Raw genomic sequence first — 25,616 nt, forward strand, 5'->3', positions numbered from 1 at the left:
CCCCCCTTCACCAAGTCCCCCCACATCCCCATTCACAGTCACTGTCCATCAACATAGTAAGATGCTGTAAAATGACTAGTTGTCACCAAGTTCACAGTCACTGTCCTTCAACATAGTAAGATGCTGTAGAATCACTACTTGTCTTCTCTGTGTTGCGCAGCCCTCCCCGTGCCCCCCCAACACTATACTTGCTAATCATAATGTCCCCTTTCTTTTCTTCCCGCCCTTGTCCCTCCCTTCCCACCCATCCTCCCTAGTCGCTCGCTTTCCCTTTGGTAACTATTAGTCCATTCTTGGGTTCTGTGCTTCTGCTGCTGTTTTGTTCCCTCAGATTTCTTTTGTTCTTATACTCCACATATGAGTCAAATCATTTGGTACTTGTCTTTCTCCGCCTGGCTTATTTCACTGAGCATAATACCCTCTAGCTCCATCCATGTTGATGCGAATGGTAGGATCTGTTTTTTTCTTATGGCTGAATAATATTCCATTGTGTATATGTACCACCACTTCTTTATCCAAGCATCTACTGATGGACATTTAGGTTCCTTCCATATCTTGGCTGTTGTAAATAGTGCAGCAATAAACATAGGGGTGCATCTGTCTTTTTCAAACTGGAGTGCTGCATTCTTAGGGTAAATTCCTAGAAGTGGAATTCCTGGGTCAAATGGTATTTCTATTTTGAGCATTTTGAGGAACCCCCATACTGCTTTCCACAATGGTTGAACTAATTTACATTCCCACCAGCAGTGTAGAAGGATTCCCCTTTCTCCACAACCTTGCGAACATTTGTTGTTGTTTGTCTTTTGGATGGTAGCCATCCTTACTGGTGTGAGATGATATCTCATTGTAGTTTTAATTTGCATTTCTCTGATGACAAGCGATGTGGAGCATCTTTTCATGTGTCTGTTGGCCATCTGAATTTCTTCTTTAGAGAACTGTCTATTCAGCTCCTCTGCCCATTTTTTAATTGGATTATTTGCTTTTTGTTTGTTGAGGCATGTGAGCTCTTTATATATTTTGGATGTCAACCTTTTATCGGATCTGTCATTTTCAAATATATTCTCCCATATTGTAGGATACCTTCTTGTTCTATTGATGGCTACACTCCCTATTTTAAGGCCAACCGATTATCAACCTTAATTCCACCTGCCACCTTAACATCTGCTTCCTTAATTCCTTTTGCATGTAATATAATACATGCACACACTCTAGGGACTAGGATGTGGACACTTTTGGGAGGCCACTATTCTGCTTACCGTAATCCTTTTCTTTAATTTAAATTGCTTCTTGTCTTTGAACTGTAACCCATCTGCTGACTTACCAATTTTTACCAAGTTCTCTGCTCTGTATTGTTTTAAGCATCTCCTATTATCATCTGCCAAATCTCTTTTGAAAAACCATTTTCCGACTTACACCCCCATTACCTCTTAGACGTCTCCTTATCATAGTTTGTCTCTTCTTAGCCTCTGCTCTTCCCATTACTAACTAACTCCTCATTAGCACTTAAACATGCTCAGACCTCTCCCATGTTACCTATTTACAAAAGGACCTCCCCTAGCACTTATTGCTTTTTTGAAGAGGCTGAGAGAGGGTTTGTTTATATATTTATTTTAATTTAAGTATGGTTGATATACAATATTACATTGGTTTCAAGTATACAACATAGCAATTTCACAGTTATCTACATTATTAAATGTTCACCCCAGCTAGTATAGTTACTGTCTGTTGAAAGCATTTCCACTTAGCTCCAGTCACTGCTTAACCCCCAGCCAACAGGACTTACTGTTATATATTTCATAGCCAATACAAAGCCCAAGCTGAAATGTGTTAAATATTTGAAAAAGTAGGCTTCTGATCAGTCCCCCAAATCTATTATCAGGTCTCTGGTGATATTCTTAGTGTGAAGACTATTCTTTGGGATTTGTGTCTGTGTGTATACCTCAACTAACATACATTTGTAGTTGAGGATGGCTATTGTGGATCACAAATCCAAATATACTTTTTTTTCTTAGCAAGTGATTTATTCTTTTTGGGATGATGTATGTTCCTGCTCGATTAACACCTATTTTCTCTTATATTTGTTTAGCATTTCATAGTTTTATTTTCACCATTTTTTTAATTGAAGTTTCATTGATATACAATGTTATATTGGTTTCCAGTATACAACACAGTGGTTCAGCAGTTACCCATATTATTAAATCCTCATGCCCACTAGTGCAGTTACTATTGTCAACATAGAAAGATGTTACAGAATCATTGGCTATATTCTCCAGAGTATTTCGTGCTTTGCATAATGCTTTTGTATATATATTTTACTTTGTTTTCATCAAAACCTTTGTGAAATAAGTAAGTCAGGTAAGTGTTCCTGTTTTGCAATTAGAATCCTGAGGCCCAGAGCAACTGAGGTATTTTCCCAAGGCATACATAAAGTTAAGGTTACATCTGGGTCTAGCACCCACGAACCCCAGCTCTGTGCCTTGAGTTCTTTTGCTGATTACAGTTAATAGATTTAAGAGTAAAGCAGAGTATAGAAAATTGCCAAGGGACTAGTAACCTAGGTACAAACTTGTGTTTGGCTTATCTCACTATATTTTTAGATTTATATTCCATGTGGCTATGGTATCTTTTGACATAATCCCACCTGAATTCTGACATGATTAAGCAGTAGTGGTGAGAGTAATTTACATGCTGGAAGAGCTGAGGAAATGAGACAGTCGGGTTTTGTTTGCTGCTGGTATTAAGCTAAACGTCTCAGCTGAAAAACTTCAAAATTTGTGGTTCGGCCTAGAAATGAAGTAGCATTTATGTCTCCAATCTCAATACAACTCTGTGTTCTAGTTCTGTTGTGAGTGACATTTTAGGGGATCCCTGAAGTGGGCACACCTGAGAACATGGGAAAGGATTCTTGTTGTGAAGTGTTCTTTACTGTCTTTTGAAAGGAGAGTGGGAGGGTGAGGGACTGTGTTGGAATGTTAGACAAGTGATTTGAATTACTGAGAGTTGCCTGTTTACCAGCAGTAAACTAATGCTGTTTTGAATTCTTTAAGTGAAATATAGTTCTACTGAAGTAAGCAAACTTCTCCATTCTGAATGCTTACTTGGTCAGGGATTAGCTTACATTTGGTTTTCATGTTGGAGACAATTTGACTAACCCCAGGTGAGGTCTGGTTTCTCTGCCATGTCATCCAACTTCCTGTTCTACTTACTGTGTTGGGCTTTGGCCTCTTTGTTTTACTTTGACCTCTGTTTTTCATGTGTGGTTTCTCTCCATATCTTTCCAACTCTGACCTGGTTTGCCTTCCTTCTCTCTGGGACCTTACACACTTTGACTTTTATGTTGTTTAGTTCATGTAGGGCATTATCATTAAGACCAAGTGAAATCATCTTGTTTGACCTTCAAGAGACTATGAGTCACATAAAGTCCATGTTGTGAGAAATTAAGATGGGTAAGAGTGAGGTTTCTGAAACAGATGGGCCTGTTGTATATCACAGCTCTTCCATTGGCAAGCTGTGTGACCCTGAGCAAATTCTCAACTTCTTCTAGCATTAGTTTCCTCGTATGTTAAATGGGGATAATAGTACTTTCTCTTAAGGATCATTGCCAAAAGTTAACAAGATAAAGCACTTAACTCAGTACTTGGGACATGATAAATTTAGTTGTAATTATTGTTGCTGTTATTGAAAAGGGGCTTGGATAAGGTTAGATATTTTATGTATGGTCTTGAACCTTATCAAGTCATTGTATAAACCTGGGAAGATTGCTTTACCCATTTGGACCTTGGTTTTTCATCTATAAATTGAAGGTATTGGGAAGGGGTTTTGCCTTGTGGACAATTGATAGACTCTATTCATGCTTGAGTATGTTAATGTCTTTTACAAATGCACCTGAATCTCAGTTATTTTAGCTCTACCCCCTGCAATCTGTGAAGCCCCTTAATGCTTTCTCATCAACCAGGCCTTCCTCTGCTCATCACTCATTATAGTGACTTTTCCAGATATCATGTTTCTTTAGGTCCTTCTAGATGACAGCTTCCCCAAATAGGCAATTTCCTGCAAATGCACTATAAATAACTAATAGTGATATGTTTAGTGTAATGTTTTATGTTATTCTTTGTAGATAGTGTTTTTAATTCCATCATAATGATTCTTCTGTTTTGTTTTGTATTTAACTAATTTTCTCAAATTTTCTACCAAAGTCTGGTGGTTTAGGGAACATGGCCCTCATTGACTTCCTACTCCAGTTCTAGTCATTAAATGTCTCTGACTTACCACATTTTGGTCTTAATATTCCCTTAAACTTTATATTCTACTCTATAATATAGCCACATTTGTTTTAATATTAAAATGTTTCAAATTACATACTAGTTTTTACTTACTATCCACCTAGCTATGTTTCAGGTAAAATTGTTTATGCTTCAAGATGTATGACATGAGGCTTTGAGTACCTCCCAGCCCTCCCCGTGACTTAAAATAGAGCAGCAGGGCAATCTAAAGGATTGGTTGGAAGATGGGATTCACTGGCCTATAGGCAAATCTGTGAGGAAGACATTTTTGACTGATCAAATCACCTTAGGAAGCTAAGCTGACTTGTGTATAAAGTTGAAGAGTTTTCAGTTGCTATGAGTTGAAAACTCATGTAATCACCATTCATTTCCTTTGACAAAGGTTCATGGAGCAACCCTTTACCCTTAGAACATGTACACAAACTAAATAAAAGTTCTAAAACTTCCCTAAATTACTATGATTTAAATTTTGTATTTTGGGGTTAGGGAAATTTGGACATGCAGAAACCTACTTTCTTTCCTTTACAGCAGGGGATTTTTCAGATTATCTTCTGAACTTTGCTTGCCAAGTGTCATGGTTAAAAGATTGCTGGATCACCTGAGGCCTGTTAGCAGTGTGGCCTACAGCAAGTCACTTTTCTAGGCTTGACTTCTTTATATAAAAAAAAATTCCATGGGGGCAGAGCCAGGATAGCGGCGTGAGTAGAGCAGTGGAAATCTCCTCCCCAAACCACATAGATCTATGAAATATAACAAAGAAAACTCTTCCTAAAATAGAGACCAGAGGACACAGGACAACATCCAGACCACATCCACACCTGCAAGAACCCAGTGCCTCCCAGCTCCCGGCGGGTGGAAAGAAACCGGAGTGGTTTTTTTTTTTTTTTTTTTTTTTTGGCGAGTGCTTTTTGGAAGCCTTAAAGGGACAGGGGCCCCAATACCAGAGAAACAGGGCAGCAAGACCGGTGAGCGGGTGCCTGAGACCAGCGCCTGAGGACAAAGAAAATCACGCGTTTTTCCCAGTACTGGGGAGGCAGGGCGGCAGGACCGGTGAGCGGGTGCCTGAGACCGGCACCTGGTGACAGGGAAAATCACGTTTTTCCATTTTCTTTTCTTTTTGGTGAGTGCTTTTTGGAAGCCTTAAAGGGACAGGGACCCCAATACCAGGGAAACAGGGCAGCAAGACCGGTGAGCAGGTGCCTAAGACCGGCGCCTGGGGACAAAGAAAATCGCGCGTTTTTCCCAATACTAGGGAGGCAGGGCGGCGGTACTGGTGGGCGGGTGCCTGGGGCCGGTGCCTGAGGACAAAGAATATCACGCGTTTTTCCCTTTTTTTTTCCTTTTTTTGGCAAGTGCTTTTTGGAAGCCTTAAAAGGACAGGGACCCCAATGACAGGGAGGCGGGAGGGCAGGAACGGTGAGCGGGTGCCTGGGACCAGTGCCTGAGGATAAAGAAAAATCGCGCATTTTTCCCTTATTTTCTTTGGCAAGTGCTTTTTGGAAGCCTTGGAGGGATGGGGACCCCAATACCAGGGAGGCAGGGCAGCAAGACCAGTGGGCGGGTGCCTGGCGGACAAGAAAATCGCATGTTTCTACCTTTTTTTTTTTCCTTTTTGGCTAGTGCTTTTTGCAGGCCTTAGGGGGACAGGGACCCCAGTGCCAGGGAGGCAGGGCGGCAGGGCCAGTGGGTGGGTGCCTGGGACCGGCGCCTGGGGATGGAGAGGGTCGCGCATTTTTCCCTTATTGTTTGGTGAGTGCTTTTTGGAGGCCGTGGAGGGACGGGGACCCCAGTGCTAGGGAGGCAGGGTGGCAGGACTGGTGGGCGGGTGCCTGGGACTGGCGCCTGAGGACAAACTATCGCGCGTTCTCCCCCTTTTTTTTTTTTTGGCGGGTGCTTTTTGGAAGCCTTGAAGGGACAGGGACCCCGGTGCTAGGGAGGAAGGGCAGAAGGACCAATGAGCGGGTGCCTGGGACCGGCAGCTGAGGACAAACAAAATCGTGCAGTTTTTCCTTTTTTTTTTTTTTCTCTTCTGTTGTTGCTGTTGTTGTATTGGTTTGGAGAGTGCTTTTTGGAAGTCTTAAGGGGCAGGACAGGACACTTAGACCAGAGGCAGGGAATCTGGGGATCTCTGGGCACTCTAGCCCCCTGGGGAGCAGGGAGCACAGAGGACCCCTATGGAGATAAATAGCCTCCCGGCTGCTCCCCCTCCAATGGGGCTCCACCATTTTGGAGGAGCAGTCCCAGAGAGAGAGGCCATGCCCACAGCAACAGCGGAGATAAACTCCATAGCAAATGGGCAGGTAGCAGAAGACCTGTCTGCGCACAGCTGCCAAGCACAGGCCAATAGAGGTCGCTATTCTCCCAGGAGAGGAAGGCCATAAAACGACAAGAAGGATAGCTCTCCCAGCAGTCACTCATACCAGCTCTGCAAACTATCTCAATCACCATGAAAAGGCAAAACTACAGGCAGACAAAGATCACAGAGACAACACCTGAGAAGGAGACAGACCTAACCAGTCCTCCTGAAAAAGAATTCAAAATTAAAATCATGAACATGCTGACAGAGATGCAGAGAAAAATGCAAGAGCAATGGGATGAGATGCAGAGAAAAATGCAAGAGCAATGGGATGAAGTCCGCAGGGAGATCACAGATGTCAGGAAGGAGATCACAGAAGTAAAACAAACCCTGGAAGGATTTATAAGCAGAATGGATAAGATGCAAGAGGCCATTGAAGGAATAGAAGCCAGAGAACAGAAACGTATAGAAGCTGACATTGAGAGAGATAAAAGGATCGCCAGGAATGAAACAACACTAAGAGAACTATGTGACCAATACAAAAGGAATAATATTCGTATTATAGGAGTACAAGAAGAAAAGAAAGAGGAAAAGGGATAGAACGTCTTTCAAGAAATAATTGCTGAAAACTTCCCCAAACTGGGGGAGGAAATAATCGAACAGACCACGGAAATACACAGAACCCACAACAGAAAGGATCCAAGGAAGAGAACACCAAGACACATAATAATTAAAATGGCAAGGATCAAGGACAAGGAAAGAGTTTTAAAGGCAGCTAGAGAGAAAAAGGTCATCTATAAAGGAAAACCCATCAGGCTAACATCAGACTTCCTGACAGAAACCCTACAGGCCAGAAGAGAATGGCATGATATATTTAATGCAATGAAACAGAAGGGCCTTGAACCAAGGATACTGTATCCAGCACGACTATCATTTAAATATAATGGCAGGATTAAGCAATTTCCAGACAAGCAAAAGCTGAGAGAATTTGCTTCCCACAAACCACCTCTACAGGGCATCCTACAGGGATTTCCCTAGATAGGGGCACTCCTAAAAAGAGCACAGAACAAAACACACAACATACGAAGAATGGAGGAGGAGGAATAAGAAGGGAGAGAAGAAATGAATCTCCAGACAGTGTATATAACAGCTCAATAAGCAAGCTAAGTTAGGCAGTAAGATACTAAAGAAGCTAACCTTGAACCTTTGGTAACCACGAATCTAAAGCCTGCAATGGCAATAAGTACATATCTCTCAATAGTCAGCCTAAATGTAAATGGACTTAATGCACCACTCAAACGACACAGAGTAATAGAATGGATAAAAAAGCAAGACCCATCTATATGCAGCTTACAAGAAACTCACCTCAAACCCAAAGACAAGCACAGACTAAAAGTCAAGGGATGGAAAAACATATTTCAGGCAAACAACAGTGAGCAGAAAGCAGGGGTTGCAGTACTAATATCAGACAAAATAGACTTCAAAACAAAGAAAGTGACAAGACATAAAGAAGGCCACTACATAATGATAAAGGGCTCAGTCCAACACAAGGATATAACCATTCTAAATATATATGCACCCAACACAGGAGCACCAGCATATGTGAAACAAATACTAACAGAACTAAACAGGGAAATAGGCTGCAATGCATTCATTTTAGGAGACTTCAACGCACCACTCACCCCAAAGGATAGATCCACCGGGCAGCAAATAAGTAAGGACACATAGGCATTGAACAACACACTAGAACAGATGGACCTAACAGACTTCTATAGAACTCTACATCCAAAAGCAACAGGATATACATTCTTCTCAAGTGCACATGGAACATTCTCCAGAATAGACCACATACTAGCTCACAAAAAGAGCCTCAGTAAATTCCAAAATATTGAAATTCTACCAACCAATTTTTCAGACCACAAAGGTATAAAAGTAGAAATAAATTCTACTAAGAAAACAAAAGGGCTCACAAACTCATGGAGGCTTAACAACATGCTTCTGTATATCAATGGATCAATGAACAAATCAAAATCGAGATCAAGGAATATATAGAAACAAATGACAACAACAACACAAAGCCCCAACATCTGTGGGACGCAGCAAAAGCAGACTTAAGAGGAAAGTATATAGCAATCCAGGCACACTTGAAGAAGGAAGAACAATCCCAAATGAATAGTCTAACATCACAATTACCGAAACTGGAAAAAGAAGAACAAATGAGGCCTAAAGTCAGCAGAAGGAGGGACATAATAAAGATCAGAGAAGAAATAAACAAAATTGACAAGAATAGAAAAATAGCAAAAATCAACGAAACCAAGAGCTGGTTCTTTGAGAAAATAAACAAAATAGATAAGCCTCTAGCCCAACTTATTAAGAGAAAAAGAGAATCAACACAAATCAACATAATCAGAAATGAGAATGGAAAAATCACGACAGACTCCACAGAAATACAAAGAATTATTAAAGACTACTATGAAAACCTATATGCCAACAAGCTGGAAAACCTAGAAGAAATGGACAACTTCCTAGAAAAATACAACCTCCCAAGACTGACCAAGGAAGAAACACTAAAAGTTAAACAAACCAATTACGAGCAAAGAAATTGAAACGGTAATCAAAAAACTACCCAAGAACAAAACCCCGTGGCCGGACGGAGTTACCTCAGAATTTTATCAGACACACAGAGAAGACATAATACCCATTCTCCTTAAAGTGTTCCAAAAAATAGAAGAAGAGGGAATACTCCCAAACACATTCTATGAAACCAACATCACCCTAATACCAAAACTAGGCAAAGACCCCACCAAAAAAGAAAATTACAGACCAATATCCCTGATGAATGTAGATGCAAAAATGCTCAATAAAATATTAGCAAACAGAATTCAACAGTATATCAAAAGAGTCATAGATCATGACCAAGTGGGATTCATCCCATGGATGCAAGGATGGTACAACATTAGAAAATCTGTCAACATCATCCACCACATGAACAAAAAGAAAGACAAAAACCACATGATCATCTCCATAGATGCTGAAAAAGCATTTGACAAAATTCAACATCCATTCATGATAAAAACTCTCAGCAAAATGGGAATAGAGGGCAAGTACCTCAACATAATAAAGGCCATATATGATAAACCCACAGCCAGCATTATACTGAACAGTGAGAAGCTGAAAGCATTTCCTCTGAGATCGGGAACCAGACAGGGATGCCCACTCTCCCGCTGTTATTTAACATACTACTGGAGGTCCTAGCCACGGCAATCAGACAAAACAAAGAAATACAAGGAATCCAGATTGGTAAAGTAGAAGTCAAACTGTCACTATTTGCAGATGATATGATATTGTACATAAAAACCCTAAAGACTCCACTCCAAAACTACTAGAACTAATATCAGAATACAGCAAAGTTGCAGGATACAAAATTAACACACAGAAATCTGTAGCTTTCCTATACACTAACAATGAACCAATAGAAAGAGAAATCAGGAAAACAATTCCATTCACCATTGCATCAAAAAGAATAAAATACTTAGGAATAAACCTAACCAAAGAAGTGAAAGACTTATACTCTGAAAACTACAAGTCACTCTTAAGAGAAATTAAAGGGGACACTAATAAATGGAAACTCATCCCATGCTCATGGCTAGGAAGAATTAATATCGTCAAAATGGCCATCCTGCCCAAAGCAATATACAGATTTGATGCAATCCCTCTCAAATTACCAGCAACATTCTTCAATGAACTGGAGCAAATAATTCAAAAATTCATATGGAAACACCAAAGACCCCGAATAGCCAAAGCAATCCTGAGAAAGAAGAATAAAGTAGGGGGGATCTCACTCCCCAACTTCAAGCTCTACTACAAAGCCATAGTATTCAAGACAATTTGGTACTGGCACAAGAACAGAGCCACAGACCAGTGGAACAGATTAGAGACTCCAGAAATTAAACCAAACATATATGGTCATTTAATATTTGGTAAAGGAGCAATGGCAAAATGACAGTCGCTTCAACAGATGGTGCAGGCAAAATTGGACAGCTACATGTAGGAGAATGAAACTGGACCATTGTCTAACCCCATATACAAAGGTAATCTCAAAAAAAAAAAGTTGAAAATATGGTCTTAAATGGGATCATCTATAGCTTAATAAAATCCATATGAATATAATAATAAAAAAAAATTCCTATGACTTCTGTGACCCCTCCAATGAGATGAAATTTGTACTTATATGTTCCCTTAGCAACCAGTACTTTTCTGCATTTGTAATCATTTATTTGTTGCCTAATTTCCATAAGCGTAACTTCCACGGGCCATGGGTGTTTTGTTCACAACTGTATGCCAAGTGTCTTTTTTTTTTTTTTTTGAGAGGGCATCTCTCATATTTATTGATCAAATGGTTGTTAACAACAATAAAATTCTGTATAGGGGAGTCAATGCTCAATGCACAATCATTAATCCATCTCAAGCCTAGTTCTCGTCAGTCTCCAATCTTCTGAAGCATAACGAACAAGTTCTTATATGGTGAACAAATTCTTACATAGTGAATAAGTTCTTACATGGTGAACAGTACAAGGGTAGTTATCACAGAAACTTTCGGTTTTGATCACGCATTATGAACTATAAACAATCAGGTCAAATATGAATATTCATTTGATTTTTATACTTGATTTATATGTGGATCCCACATTTCTCCCTTTACTATTATTATTATTTTTATTTTTAATAAAATGCTGAAGTAGTAGGTAGATGCAAGATAAAGGTAGAAAACATAGTTTAGTGTTGTAAGAGAGCAATTGTAGATGATCAGGTGTGTGCCTATAGACTAAGTGTTAATCCAAGCTAGACAAGGGCATTAAAACATACACGGATGCAGAATATTTCTCTCAAAACAGGGGGGGTGAGGTTCTAAGCTTCACCACTGTTGATCCCCAATTTCTCACCTTATGGCCCCCCTGCGACTGTGCCTGTCTTAGGTTGTTCCTCCCTTGAGGAATCTTACCCGTCTCTGGCTAACCAGTCATCTTCCGGGGCCATACAGGGAGATGTAAAGTTGGTAAGTGAGAGAGAAGCCATATTGTTTGAAAAGGTTAGCTTTTTACTTCTTTGCAGATTTATGCCCTGTGGCTTCTATGCCCAGCATTTGTCTTGAGGTATCTTTACCACTTGGAGGAATTATGATACTCGGTAAATTCGATATGAGGCACGAATTCTATTTAAGGGTTGTAATTAGGAAGGAAGAAGAAAAGTTATAGATGTAGCAGATGGAAGAAAACATGGGAGGATTGATTATTTCTTTGACATATCTTCTTGTAGAGTAACTTAAGCATGTATAGGTTTTAAACTACTAACTAAATTGCGCATGCACATTAACATAATAGGAATACAGTTACTTAACCAAAGCCGATCTATAGTTACCAGCCATCTCCAGTGAAGCCAAGAAAGCCAGTTAGGCACCCTAGGCGTTTGTGAAAATTTGTCTATGATATGATGGATATTGTCCAACTGTACTTGAACAGTCTGAGAGAAATCAGACAAATTAAAACAACCCATTCCTGGGAACTGTTCCCATCCCATACGTTCTGTTAACCATAGGTAGTCTGTAGTCATAAGATTTTGGAGCGCTACAACTTACACTTCTCCTAATTCTTGGTTGAGTTCTAATAGTATAGATCCAGTCAAATTTGTTGTTTTACTGTATGCACAGGCCAGCTTAGATATCTCCTTCTTCATTCCAATGGCAAGTCCAGGAAATGGTGGGATGGATGCAGCTACAACTGCAGCATCGCCTGGACGTTGTGGAGGTTTTTTAATAATCATCTTCTGGTATGAGTCTTCCAGAGAGTGCTGATGTTGGAAGTTCTTCTTAATATCGTATCTTAGTTCATTTTCTGGGTAGCCAAATTAGGCTTTGATCTTCTGTATAAACACAAACAGGCCCTTTGTCCACACTTTGATATGCCCTTTATACCATTGTGTAGAACTCATTGGACGTCACCACACAGGAACTGCTTTTTTTTTTTTTAAGAGAAAGGAATATTATCAGAAAAGTGTACCTCCATAGCCGATCATCTGACACCCTGTAAGTAATCAAAATTAAGGATACTTAAAGCATGCGTTAATCGTTGATTTACCATTAGTTTTATCCTATCAAGGAGTAATCCCCCTTTTCTTTCTTTCTTTTTTTTTAATCTTTAATCTACACTTACATGAAGAATATTATGTTTACTAGGCTCTCCCCTATACCAGGTCCCTCCTATAAACCACTTTACAGTCACTGTCCATCAGCATAGCAAAATGTTGTAGAATCAGTACTTGTCTTCTCTGTGTTGTACAGCCCTCCCCTTTCTCCCTACCCCCCTATGCATGCTTATCTTAATACCCCCTTTCTTCTTCTCCCCCCTTATCCTTACCTACCCACCCATCCTCCCCAGTCCCTTTCCCTTTGGTACCTGTTAGTCCATTCTTGGTTTCTGTAATTCTGCTGCTGTTTTGTTCCTTCAGTTTTTCCTTTGTTCTTATACTCCTCAGATGAGTGAAATCACTTGGTATTTCTCTTTCTCCGCTTGGCTTATTTCACTGAGCGTAATACTCTCCAGCTCCATCCATGTTGCTGCAAATGGTAGGATTTTCCCTCTTCCTATGGCTGAGTAGTATTCCATTGTGTATATGTACCACATCTTCTTTATCCATTCATCTACCGATGGACATTTAGGTTGCTTCCAATTCTTGGCTATTGTAAATAGTGCTGCGATAAACATAGGGTTGCATCTGTCTTTCTCATACTTGATTGCTGCGTTCTTAGGGTAAATTCCTAAGAGTGGAACTCCTGGGTCAAATGGTAGGTCTGTTTTGAGCATTTTGATGAACCTCCGTACTGCTTTCCACAATGGTTGAACTAATTTACATTCCCACCAGCAGTGTAGGAGGATTCCCCTTTCTCCACAGCCTCGCCAACATTTGTTGTTGTTTGTCTTTTGGATGGCAGCCATCCTTACTGGTGTGAGGTGATACCTCATTGTAGTTTTAATTTGCATTTCTCTGATAATTAGTGATGTGGAGCATCTTTTCATGTGTCTGCTGGCCATCTGTATTTCTTTTTTGGAGAACTGTCTGTTCAGTTCCTCAGCCCATTTTTTAATTGGATTATTTGTTTTTTGTTTGTTGAGGCATGTGAGCTCTATATATTTTGGACGTCAAGCCTCTTTATCGGATCTGTCATTTGCAAATATCTTCTCCCATACTGTAGGGTTCCTTTTTGTTCTATTGATGGTGTCTTTTGCTGTACAGAAGCTTTTCAGCTTAATATAGTCCCACTTGTTCATTTTTGCTGTTGTTTTCCTTGCCTGGGGAGATATGTTCAAGAAGAGGTCACTCATGTTTATGTGTAAAAGGTTTTTGCCCATGTTTTTTTCTAAGAGTTTAATGGTTTCATGACTTACATTCAGGTCTTTGATCCATTTTGAATTTACTTTTGTATATGGGGTTAGACAATGGTCCAGTTTCATACTCTTACATGTAGCTGTTCAGTTTTGCCAGCACCATCTGTTGAAGAGACTGTCATTTCGCCATCGTATGTCCATGACTCCTTTATCAAATATTAATTGACCATATATGTTTGGGTTAATTTCTGGGGTCTCTAATCTGTTCCACTGCTCTGTGGCTCTGTTCTTGTGCCAGTACCAAATTGTCTTGATTACTATGGCTTTGTAGTAGAGCTTGAAGTTGGGGAGTAAGATCCCCCCTACTTTATTCTTCTTTCTCAGGATTGCTTTGGCTATTCGGGGTCTTTGGTGTTTCCATATGAATTTTTGAATTATTTGCTCCAGTTCATTGAAGAATGTTGCTGGTAATTTGAGAGGGATTGCATCAAATCTGTATATTGCTTTGGGCAGGATGGCCATTTTGACGATATTAATTCTTCCTAGCCATGAGCGTGGGATGAGTTTCCATTTGTTAGTGTCCCCTTTAATTTCTCTTAAGAGTGTCTTGTAGTTTTCAGGGTATAGGTGTTTTACCTCCTTGGTTAGGTTTATTCCTAGGTATTTTATTCTTTTTGATGCAATGGTGAATGGAATTATTTTCCTGATTTCTCTTTCTGTTGGTTGATTGTTAGTGTATAGGAAAGCTACAGATTTCTGTGTGTTAATTTTGTATCCTGCAACTTTGCTGTATTCTGATATCAGTTCTAGTAGTTTTGGAGTGGAGTCTGTAGGGTTTTTATGTACAATATTATATCATCTGCAAATAGTGACAGTTTGACTTCTTCTTTACCAATCTGGATTCCTTGTATTTCTTTGTTTTGTCTGATTGCTGTGGCTAGGACCTCCAGTACTATGTTAAATAACAGTGGTGAGAGTGGCATCCCTGTATAGTTCCCGATCTCAGAGGAAATGCTTTCAGCTTCTCACTGTTCAGTATAATGCTGGCTGTGGGTTTATCATATATGGCCTTTATAATGTTGAGGTACTTGCCCTCTATTCCCATTTTGCTGAGAGTTTTTATCATGAATAAATGTTGATTTTTTTCAAATGCTTTTTCAGCATCTATGGAGATGATCATGTGGTTTTTGTCCTTTTTGTTGATGTGGTGGATGCTGTTGATGGATTTTTTAATGTTGTACCATCCTTGCATCCATGGGATGAATCCAACTTGGTCATGGTGTATGACTCTTTTGATATGCTGTTGAATTCTGTTTGCCAATATTTTATTGAGTATTTTTGCATCTACATTCATCAGGGATATTGGTCTGTAATTTTCTTTTTTGGTGGGATTTTTGCCTGGTTTTGGTATTAGGGTAATGTTGGCTTCATAGAGTGAGTTTGGGAGTATTTCCTCCTTTCTATTTTTTTGGAACACTTTAAGGAGAATGGGTATTATGTCTTCTCTGTGTGTCTGATAAAATTCCGAGGTAAATCCGTCCGGCCCCAGGGTTTTGTTCTTGGGTAGTTTTTTGATTACCGTTCCAATTTCTTTGCTCGTAATTGGTTTGTTTAACTTTTGTGTTACTTCCTTGGTCAGTCTTGGGAGGTTGTATTTTTCTAGGAAGTTGTCCATTTCTTCTAGGTTTTCCAGCTTGTTGGCATATAGGTTTTCATAGTAGTCTTTAATAATTCTTTGTATTTCTGTGGAGTCTGTCGTGATTTTTCCATTCTCATTTCTGATTATGTTGATTTGTGTTGATTCTCTTTTTCTCTTAATAAGTTAGGCTAGAGGCTTATCTATTTTGTTTATTTTCTCAAAGAACCAGCTCTTGGTTCCGTTGATTTTTGCTATTTTTCTATTCTTGTCAATTTTGTTTATTTCTTCTCTGATCTTTATTATGTCCCTCCTTCTGCTGACTTTAGGCCTCATTAGTTCTTCTTTTTCCAGTTTCGATAATTGTGATGTAAGACTATTCATTTGGGATTGTTCTTCCTTCTTCAAGTGTGCCTGGATTGCTATATACTTTCCTCTTAAGTCTGCTTTTGCTGCGTCCCACAGATGTTGGGGCTTTGTGTTGTTGTTGTCATTTGTTTCTATATATTCCTTGATCTCGATTTTGATTTGTTCATTGATCCATTGATATACAGAAGCATGTTGTTAAGCCTCCATGAGTTTGTGAGCCCTTTTGTTTTCTTAGTAGAATTTATTTCTACTTTTATACCTTTGTGGTTTGAAAAATTGGTTGGTAGAATTTCAATATTTTGGAATTTACTGAGGCTCTTTTTGTGAGCTAGTATGTGGTCTATTCTGGAGAATGTTCCATGTGCACTTGAGAAGAATGTATATCCTGTTGCTTTTGGATGTAGAGTTCTATAGAAGTCTGTTAGGTCCATCTGTTCTAGTGTGTTGTTCAATGCCTATGTGTCCTTACTTATTTGCTGCCCGGTGGATCTATCCTTTGGGGTGAGTGGTGCGTTGAAGTCTCCTAAAATGAATGCATTGCAGCCTATTTCCCTGTTTAGTTCTGTTAGTATTTGTTTCACATATGCTGGTGCTCCTGTGTTGGGTGCATATATATTTAGAATGGTTATATCCTTGTGTTGGACTGAGCCCTTTATCATTATGTAGTGGCCTTCTTTATGTCTTGTCACTTTCTTTGTTTTGAAGTCTATTTTGTCTGATATTAGTACTGCAACCCCTGCTTTCTGCTCACTGTTGTTTGCCTGAAATATGTTTTTCCATCCCTTGACTTTTAGTCTGTGCTTGTCTTTGGGTTTGAGGTGAGTTTCTTGTAAGCTGCATATAGATGGGTCTTGCTTTTTTATCCATTCTATTACTCTGTGTCGTTTGAGTGGTGCATTAAGTTCATTTACATTTAGGCTGACTATTGAGAGATATGTACTTATTGCCATTGCAGGCTTTAGATTCGTGGTTACCAAAGGTTCAAGGTTAGCTTCTTTAGTATCTTACTGCCTAACTTAGCTTGCTTATTGAGCTGTTATATACACTGTCTGGAGATTCATTTCTTCTCTCCCTTCTTATTCCTCCTCCTCCATTCTTCGTATGTTGTGTGTTTTGTTCTGTGCTCTTTTTAGGAGTGCCCCTATCTAGGGAAATCCCTGTAGGATGCCCTGTAGAGGTGGTTTGTGGGAAGCAAATTCTCTCAGCTTTTGCTTGTCTGGAAATTGCTTAATCCTGCCATTATATTTAAATTATAGTCGTGCTGGATACAGTATCCTTGGTTCAAGGCCTTCTGTTTCATTGCATTAAATATATCATGCCATTCTCTTCTGGCCTGTAGGGTTTCTGTCAGGAAGTCTGATGTTAGCCTGATGGGTTTTCCTTTATAGGTGACCTTTTTCTCTCTAGCTGCCTTTAAAACTCTTTCCTTGTCCTTGATCCTTGCCATTTTAATTATTATGTGTCTTGGTGTTGTCTTCCTTGAATCCTTTCTTTTGGGGGTTCTGTGTATTTCCATGGTCTGTTTGATTATTTCCTCCCCCAGTTTGGGGAAGTTTTCAGCAATTATTTCTTCAAAGAGACTTTCTGTCTCTTTTCCTCTTTCTTCTTCTTCTGGTACCCCTATAATACGGATATTGTTCCTTTTGGATTGGTCACATAGTTCTCTTAGTATTGTTTCATTCCTCGAGATCCTTTTATCTCTCTCAATGTCAGCTTCTATACGTTTCTGTTCTCTGGTTTCTATTCTTTCATTGGCCTCTTGCGTCTTATCCATTCTGCTTATAAATCCTTCCAGGGTTTGTTTTACTTCTGTGATCTCCTTCCTGACATCTGTGATCTCCCTGCGGACTTCATCCCATTGCTCTTGCATTTTTCTCTGCATCTCATCCCATTGCTCTTGCATTTTTCTCTGCATCTCTGTCAGCATGTTCGTGATTTTAATTTTGAATTCTTTTTCAGGAGGACTGGTTAGGTCTGTCTCCTTCTCAGGTGTTGTCTCTGTGATCTTTGTCTGCCTGTAGTTTTGCCTTTTCATGGTGATAGAGATAGTTTGCAGAGCTGGTACAAGTGACAGCTGGAAGCGCTTTCTTTCTTCTTGTTTTGTGGCCTTCCTCTCCTGGGAGAACAGCGACCTCTAGTGGCTTTTGCTCGACAGCTGTACGCAAACAGGGCTTCTGTTTCCTGCCTGGTTGCTATGGAGTTTATCTCTGTTGTTGTCTGGGCGTGACCTGGCTCACGCTGCTCCTCCTACATGGTGGAGCCCCGTTGGAGGGGGAGCGGCCCGAAGGCTATTTTTTTCCGTAAGGGGCCTCTGTGCTCCCTGCTTTCCAGGGGTTTAGAGTGCCCAGAGATCCCCAGATTCCCTGCCTCTGGACTAAGTGTCCTGCCCTGCCCCTTTAAGACTTCCAAAAAGCGCTCTCCAAACCAAAACAACAGCAACAACAATAGAAAAAAAAAATTAAATAAAAATTTTTTTAAAAAAAGGAAAAAATAACGCACGATTTTCTTTGTCCTCAGGCGCTGGTCTCAGGCACCTGCTCACCGGTCTTGCTTCCCTGTTTTCCTAGTATTCAGGACCCCACACATGCACTTTGTTTGCGCTCTGTTCCTGATGGCTGGGGCTGGGTGTTGAGTAGTCCTGGGCTTCTTCTCCCTCCCTCCTGACTCCTCTCCACCCGCCAGGAGCTGGGGTGAGGGCCGCTCAGGTCCCGCCGGGCCGGGGCTTGTATCTTACCCCCTTTGCGCGGCGCTGGTTTCTCGCAGGTTTGGGTGTGGTCTGGATGTTGGTCTGTGTCCTCTGGTCTCTATTTTAGGAAGAGTTGTCTTTGTTACATTTTCATAGATAAATGTGGTTTTGGGAGGCGATTTCTGCTGCTCTACTCACACCGCCATCTTGGCTCCTGAGGCCGCCAAGTGTCTTTTATACTGCCTGGCCAATGGTATTTATTCATTCATTCATTCCAAAAATATTTACTTCATGCCTAGTAAATGGCAGATACTACTTTAGACTGGAGATACACAGTAAGCATATGGCAGACAAGGTCCCAAATCTCATCGATTTTAGATTCTTAAGGCAGTCCAGTTCAATAGAAATTCCTGTCTTGGAATTTGTGGTAGCCGTTAGCCACATATGACTTGAGCACTTGAAATGTGGCTGGTGTGAATGACAAAATGAAGTTTAAATTTTATTTAATTGTAGTTAATTTAAATTACCACATGTTTCCCGAGACTGCCATATTGGACAATGCTGTTCTAGAGGATTAAAGGGGTTGGAGAAAGAGTTAAGTGGATAAATAATTGAACAAAATAATTTCACCAAGTGATAACTGAAAAGACATGAAATAGGGTGATGAACTATTAAGTGGGGAAGTACTTCATGTTGGGTCAATCTAGTTGAGTTGGAATCAATAATGTAAAATAAATGAATTTGAAGACTTTTTTAAAACTTTCTAGTCAATACTTGTTTGGGAGCCCTTGTTTGGAGATTTAGTAAATTCTGGTTTTGGAAAACAAACACCAAAATAAAGCCTAACATTTCTATCGATATTTTATCAACGCCAAACATTTTTCTTTCCTAGACTTGAATTGTCATCTCCAGTTCCTGTTGGTGATACCGCGACATTGGGAGGTATTTTTCTGTGCCTTTTTTCAGTTTTATTTTAAAATTATTTATGATTTAAGACATTCTCGAAAGCAAGCACATTTTTCAGTTCACATTTAAAAAATATGGACTCTCTCTTCTCCTTAAATATTGTTCAAAAGTCTCAAGAAAGAGTAATTATTTTACAGTATCATGTTGTACATACTTAAAAATCTTTATTAAGTATAATACAAATCAGAAAACTGCTTAAACCAAACATACAATCTAAGGAATTATTTAAAGGCAAACACTCCTAACCAGTTTATGTTAACAGGTGGAATCTTTCTAGCTCCACCATTTGTCACTTGTCTTGTAGTTTCCCAGAGTAAGGATTTTTCTGGTTGTATTCTGCAGTATACTTTAACATGTTCCTTTGATTTCTATATTTCCTATAAATTGGCAGTTGCTTTCTTTCTTTTTAATTTTTTTTAAAAAAGTTTTTCTTTACTGGAAATTTCAAACATATACAGAGAATGGTCATAATAGCACAGTAAGTGAGGTCTGTGCTATGATCAATTTTGAATCTTCACCTACTTCTTCTCTCTGGTAGTGTTACTTCTTTCAATATCTGTCCATTTATTAGATTGCTCCTTAAGGATACGAACTTTGTATCCCTATTGTCTTGCATATAGCCTGACATATAGTGCTCAATAAATGCTTGTTGAATGACTGAATGAGTAATAATTATGTCTTGCTCTGGGAAGATGTTATGCAAATGTGTCTTGAGATTAGAATGCACAGAATATCCAGGATGAAAAAGCAGATGACTTTGAAGTCAGTTCCTTATTTCCTGATATGAATTCTGACCTATTCAGGGATTGAATTCATATACATGTTTTTGTTTCTCTACTTAGGTACTGTTCTCAGATTTCTACATCCAGAGGTGACCTCCTATGAAAGTGCTCCAGAGAGCAGCTTGGAGAGGCCAGAGCAGAATGTGAGTGATGCTCTATTTTGTTATTAGTTTGTAACTTGGAGAACAGGAGTTATAAGATATTTATATTCCATTGCCAAACTACACAAGACTTCATGTGGTTCCCTTTATGAAATGCAGATTCTAAAACCAATACATTAAAAAGAACCTGAGATTCCTTAGAGACCTGAGTAAATTTACTTTTGGCTAGAGAGGGCTTCAAATTGTACATTAAATGACTCAAGGCTTAGGGAACTGCCATCATGTTAAGCCCAGTATCTCTTATGGGCTATGTGACATAATTTATATGGGGATTTTGCCTATGTTATTTTATCCCTTAATAGATCAGGACTTAGCCTTATTTTTACAGAGGGAAATTTTAAGTAGTTTAAAAATCAAGAAGTACCATGCTTTTTAAATGCACCACTGGTAATAGTAACCTGTCCACTAAACAACAACATTAAGGTGAATCTCTGTAACATTCAGATTTTTTTAAAAAGTACACATTGCCCAAGAAGACAGAAACATTTTGTTAGAAATTTTGTTAAATATGCATTTTTAAAATTCAGGGGTTCATAAATCCTAGATTACTTAATATAGAGCCAACTCTTACTGATCATATTTACTATAAAGGTTCAGTTGACTTTCCTTGCACCTTTTCCAAACATGGACAATTTAACATTTATGAAATCAGGTTGTCACCCCACTCTCCCCCACTACCTTCCCTTTTACCTGTCTGTTTATTACTCCTCAAAGTAAAACTTTAAGGAGAATGGGTATTATGTCTTCTCTAAATGTCTGATAAAATTCTGCTGTGAAGCCATCTTCTCTGGGGGTTTTCTGCTTGGATAGGTTTTTGATTACTGATTCAATTTCATTGCTGGTAATTGATCTGTTCATAACAAGGCTGGTGATAGCTTGGGATCCCTGAGCAGATGTCCAAATCAGTACTCTTATACCATTAGTTGTCCACAGAGTAGTTGGTGCTGGAAGATGGGCAATATTTGTGAATGAATGAATGAATGAATGAATGAATAAAAAGTGATCCTGTAGTTCTGATCTTGAGGTGGAATAGTTATGGTTTAGGTCTGGAGACATTGAATAAGGCAGAATTCACTATATTAGAAATGAACCAATTGGAATATTAATATCCCAAGCACAGTATATGATCTGAAGCCAATTTATAGAACAAGTAGGAAAACAAAGCAGTATAGAGATATAGAGAATTAGCTTGCCTGTACCTATAGTTCAAAATGAAGCCCAATGTAGTTTTATAGTTCTACAATTCAGTTTTTTTCTAATAAGTTATTCCATCTCCTGTTTTAGAAATTATATACTTTATGTTTTGTTAGTAGTTATCCTTTAAGTTACAGTGTATAATCTAGTAAAACTTAAGGTTTTCAAAATATTGATCCTTATCCTGAGCAATGAAGGAATTAGAACATTGTAGTTCCAATAATCACACTATTGATTTATATTCTATTTTTCAGTATTCTTTCTTTCTCTCATCTAGTGCTCTATTCTTTATATTAGATTGTATATTATTTTTTATATATATAGTTAGTTTGTTTTATATTTACCCAGATCTTTACCAATTTATTTCCTTAAGATTCTTTTTCGCATTTTAGATCTCTTTTTTGGGATCATTTTACTTCTGAATTATGTGCTTCCAATATTACTTTAGTGAGACTCTCACCAATTCTGTTTCAGTTTTTGACCAACTGAAAATTTTATTATATCCTTATTTTAGAGAGATATTTTAAATACTGTATTAAGTTCTAGATTGAGTTGTTTTTTTGGGAGAGGGAGGGAAGGGGTCAGGATTTTATTTCTTCTAACTTTTATTATTGCTACTGAGAACTCAACTGTCAATTCAGTTGTTATTTTCTTGTCAGTGATCTGGGTTCTTTGTCTACTCTTCAGATATATCTCTGTCTCTATTTCTATCTCTATGTTTCTATCTGTCTTTATGTATATAAACATATATATATGTATATGTATACTTAATAAGTAATAGCTGAGAATTTCTCAGAATTTATGATAGATATAAAGCCCCACATTATGGAAGTATAACAAATCTAAATCAAAATAAATAGATGTTAAGTATACTCCCATACCCACATTTGTGAAATTGCAGAATCTCATAATGCTTTATAGTATACTATGTAGTATACTAATATATATATTGCAGTATTATAATAGTGTTTAGGTTCTGCAGTTTCATAAACATGGATATAGGAGAAATTGTCAGCTATTCTCTTATGATTAAATATATGTCTGACCTCCTCACTTTATACCTTATGTCTGTTTATTACTCCTCAATAAGTCCTTTTTTCATCTGTGTTTCATTCAGGTGTGTCTTCCAGTTCACTAATTCTTTCTTCAGCTTAGTCTAATTTGTTGCTCAAACTGTTTACTGAGTTTTTAGAATCCTATGTTATCTGGGAGTCTTTGATCTATGTGACTTTTCAACATGTACAGACCTTCCACAATATTTACTCAACATTAGGTACTCTGTAGCAGTAAGTTTACTTTGAGGATATTTTAATACTGTGAATGAAAGTTTCTATCCAAATTTGGTGAGATAAAATTTAATATGGGAAAATGGAAAGTCTTGTATAAAATTCTATAAGACAAGAGTTTTTGTTGATGTTGGTCTTAGTATGAATCAACAGTATGATGCAGTTACTTGGGTGGAGGGACTAGTAAAAATTAGTGTAATTTTAGGTTGCATTAATAGAAATATAGAATCTACCATAAGGGAGGTGGTAGTCCTACTGTTTTAATTGATCAGACCTCACTCATGTGTACCATACTCTAAAGAATACATTAAGAGCCATGGAAGTGTCTGGAGGAGAGGAGCTAGTGAAAAGTCAGGAAGTCATAGTAGCTGTCTGTACTTATTTGAAGGGCTGTCTGATGATTACAGTTTTTATTTATGTCCCATGTTACAAAATTGGGATCAATGGTGAATCCTATAGGGGAACATATTTGAATAGGGGTGGATGAAATAGTTGAAGGGGTCAAAAGCCACAAAATTTAAGTTATAAAGCAAGTTAGTCATAGGGATGTGAAATGCAGCATAGGAATTATAGTTAATAATGCTGTATTGCATATTTGAAAGTAGCTAGGACAGTGGGTTTTGAAAGTTAGCATCATGAGAAAAAATTTATAACTATATGGTAGTAGATATTAACTGGATTTATTGTGATAATTTTGCAATATATACAAATACCAAATCATTATGTTGTATACCTGAAACTAATGTTAATGCAGTTTTACCTTAATTGTAAAATGTCCTCCTCCCCCCACAAAAGTCTGAGTGCCTGATACATATCAGTTACTGTTTCAGGAGGCATACCGAGAAGTAAATATGCAACAAATATAATTACTGTGTGGTACATGCAATGATAGGGTAAATGCAGAATGAAAGAGGAACACATTTGGACAATTCTGAGAAATTTTTTAGTGTGGATAAGGTCTGAACAAAGGCAAAAGGATGAATAGAAGTTACTAGAAGAAGAGGAAGGGGAGGATTTTGGCCTGAGGCCTTTAAGCCAAAAACGTAGGTCATTGCTTAGGCCTGAGAAGAGAGAATTTAAAACGCATTCCTTAGTCTGCATGTAAGAGTTTAGCACGGCTGGATAGGAGAGTGCAAGGTGGGAGAAAGGAAGATGCAACTGGAAGAGGGAGGTACTACAAGTTGTGAAGGGTAAAGAGGAAAATAACTTTCCAACTGTCAGAGCTTTTTTGGAAATATAATGGTTTGTCTTTGAAAGTCAAGACTCTTTCTCATCAGAGCCCTTTAAACTGAGGATGAGCTGCCATTTGTCAGGGATATTTAGAGAGAATTCAAGCATCAGGAGGGATGATGCGGTCTTTGAGGTTCTTTCCTATTTTGAGATTTTGAAGGTCTCTCATTATACAATCCACTAGGGATGCAAAGTGATTCTGTGAAAAAAGCCCCTATATTCTCTTACTAACTATGTGATTGGCTTGCTGTGAGTCCTTTGACTAGCTATTCTTCAATTCTAAGCCCTGGTTTTCTTGTATATCAAAATGGAAGGACTTGGATTGGATTAGCTCAATTGTATCTTGCGTTAGCAGTTAAACCTGTAGTGTTCTACTAGTGATATTGTTTCCCTCATTCCTTCTATATTCATTAATTGGAATTGTTCTGTAAGATACTATTATTACTTTTCCCATTTATTAAATCATTTATTTGTATCAATATGGCCTAATAAATATTTATTTTATTTGTGAATTATAATCTAATATTTATTTTGTTGCTCAAATTGTTTCAGCTTTGGCCACTGGAAGACCTGGATTTTAATGTTACAGAGTACAAAAAGTTTGTTGAGATTATTTCAACTAAGCTTTGAGAAATTACCATTTGATGAATTTGGTGTAGTATCCAAAAAGAATATCCACAATACCTAACACAGCTATTAATATAGTCTGCCCTTCCCTACCTACTACAGTATCTGTGTGACTTTTTTTCATGTACTTCAACTAAGACAACATACTGAACCAGTTGAATGCAGAAGCAGATATGACAATCAGCTGTCTTCTATTAAGCCAGACTTTAAAGAATTTATAAGAGTATCATCAATTGTTCTCATTTTTTAATTTTTCAAAATGTGTAGTATTTGCACATGTAATGAATAACATAATTTTACATGTAATGAATCTATCATTTTAAAATGAATTAATAAGTGTTTAAAAAATTTCCCTCTTAATTTATTGTTTGGTAAATATCTGTATATAGAACCTACAGAAACAAACTTCTTTGGGTTCCTCAGTGATGGTTAAGAGTTCGAGAACTACCCTTCTAGGCTATTTTTAGATGATAATTTATCACAGTCAGCTCTTTTTTTACTCACTATGGTCAACTTTGGTGGTTATCTGCAGAAAATTTTCTTTTTCTCTGAACTAATCTTCATTCCAAGGAATGTGCAAACACACAGTAATTTTAATATTAACCTATGTCTTAAAGTCCACCCAGTTTAGTCTGAAGTCAAATACTATATAAAAGGTCATCATTAGAAGTTTTCCAAATTTGCCATAGTGTCTGGTATATACCAGTCAATAAATATT

At 38.3% G+C, this 25,616-nt stretch overlaps 1 protein-coding gene across 1 annotated transcript in view; it reads left to right on the plus strand.

Annotated features, from left to right (window-relative positions):
* IMPG2 (interphotoreceptor matrix proteoglycan 2) overlaps positions 1-25,616 on the plus strand; it is a 100,118-nt gene that overhangs the window by 24,679 nt on the left and 49,823 nt on the right. The window contains exons 5-6 of the mRNA XM_036998670.2: positions 19,545-19,594; positions 20,461-20,543. Of these exons, the coding sequence (XP_036854565.2) occupies positions 19,545-19,594; positions 20,461-20,543 (133 nt within the window). The remainder of the gene's footprint in view (positions 1-19,544; positions 19,595-20,460; positions 20,544-25,616) is intronic.

Source organism: Manis javanica, chromosome 3, assembly GCF_040802235.1.
Source record: "Manis javanica isolate MJ-LG chromosome 3, MJ_LKY, whole genome shotgun sequence".
Taxonomy (NCBI): domain Eukaryota; kingdom Metazoa; phylum Chordata; class Mammalia; order Pholidota; family Manidae; genus Manis; species Manis javanica.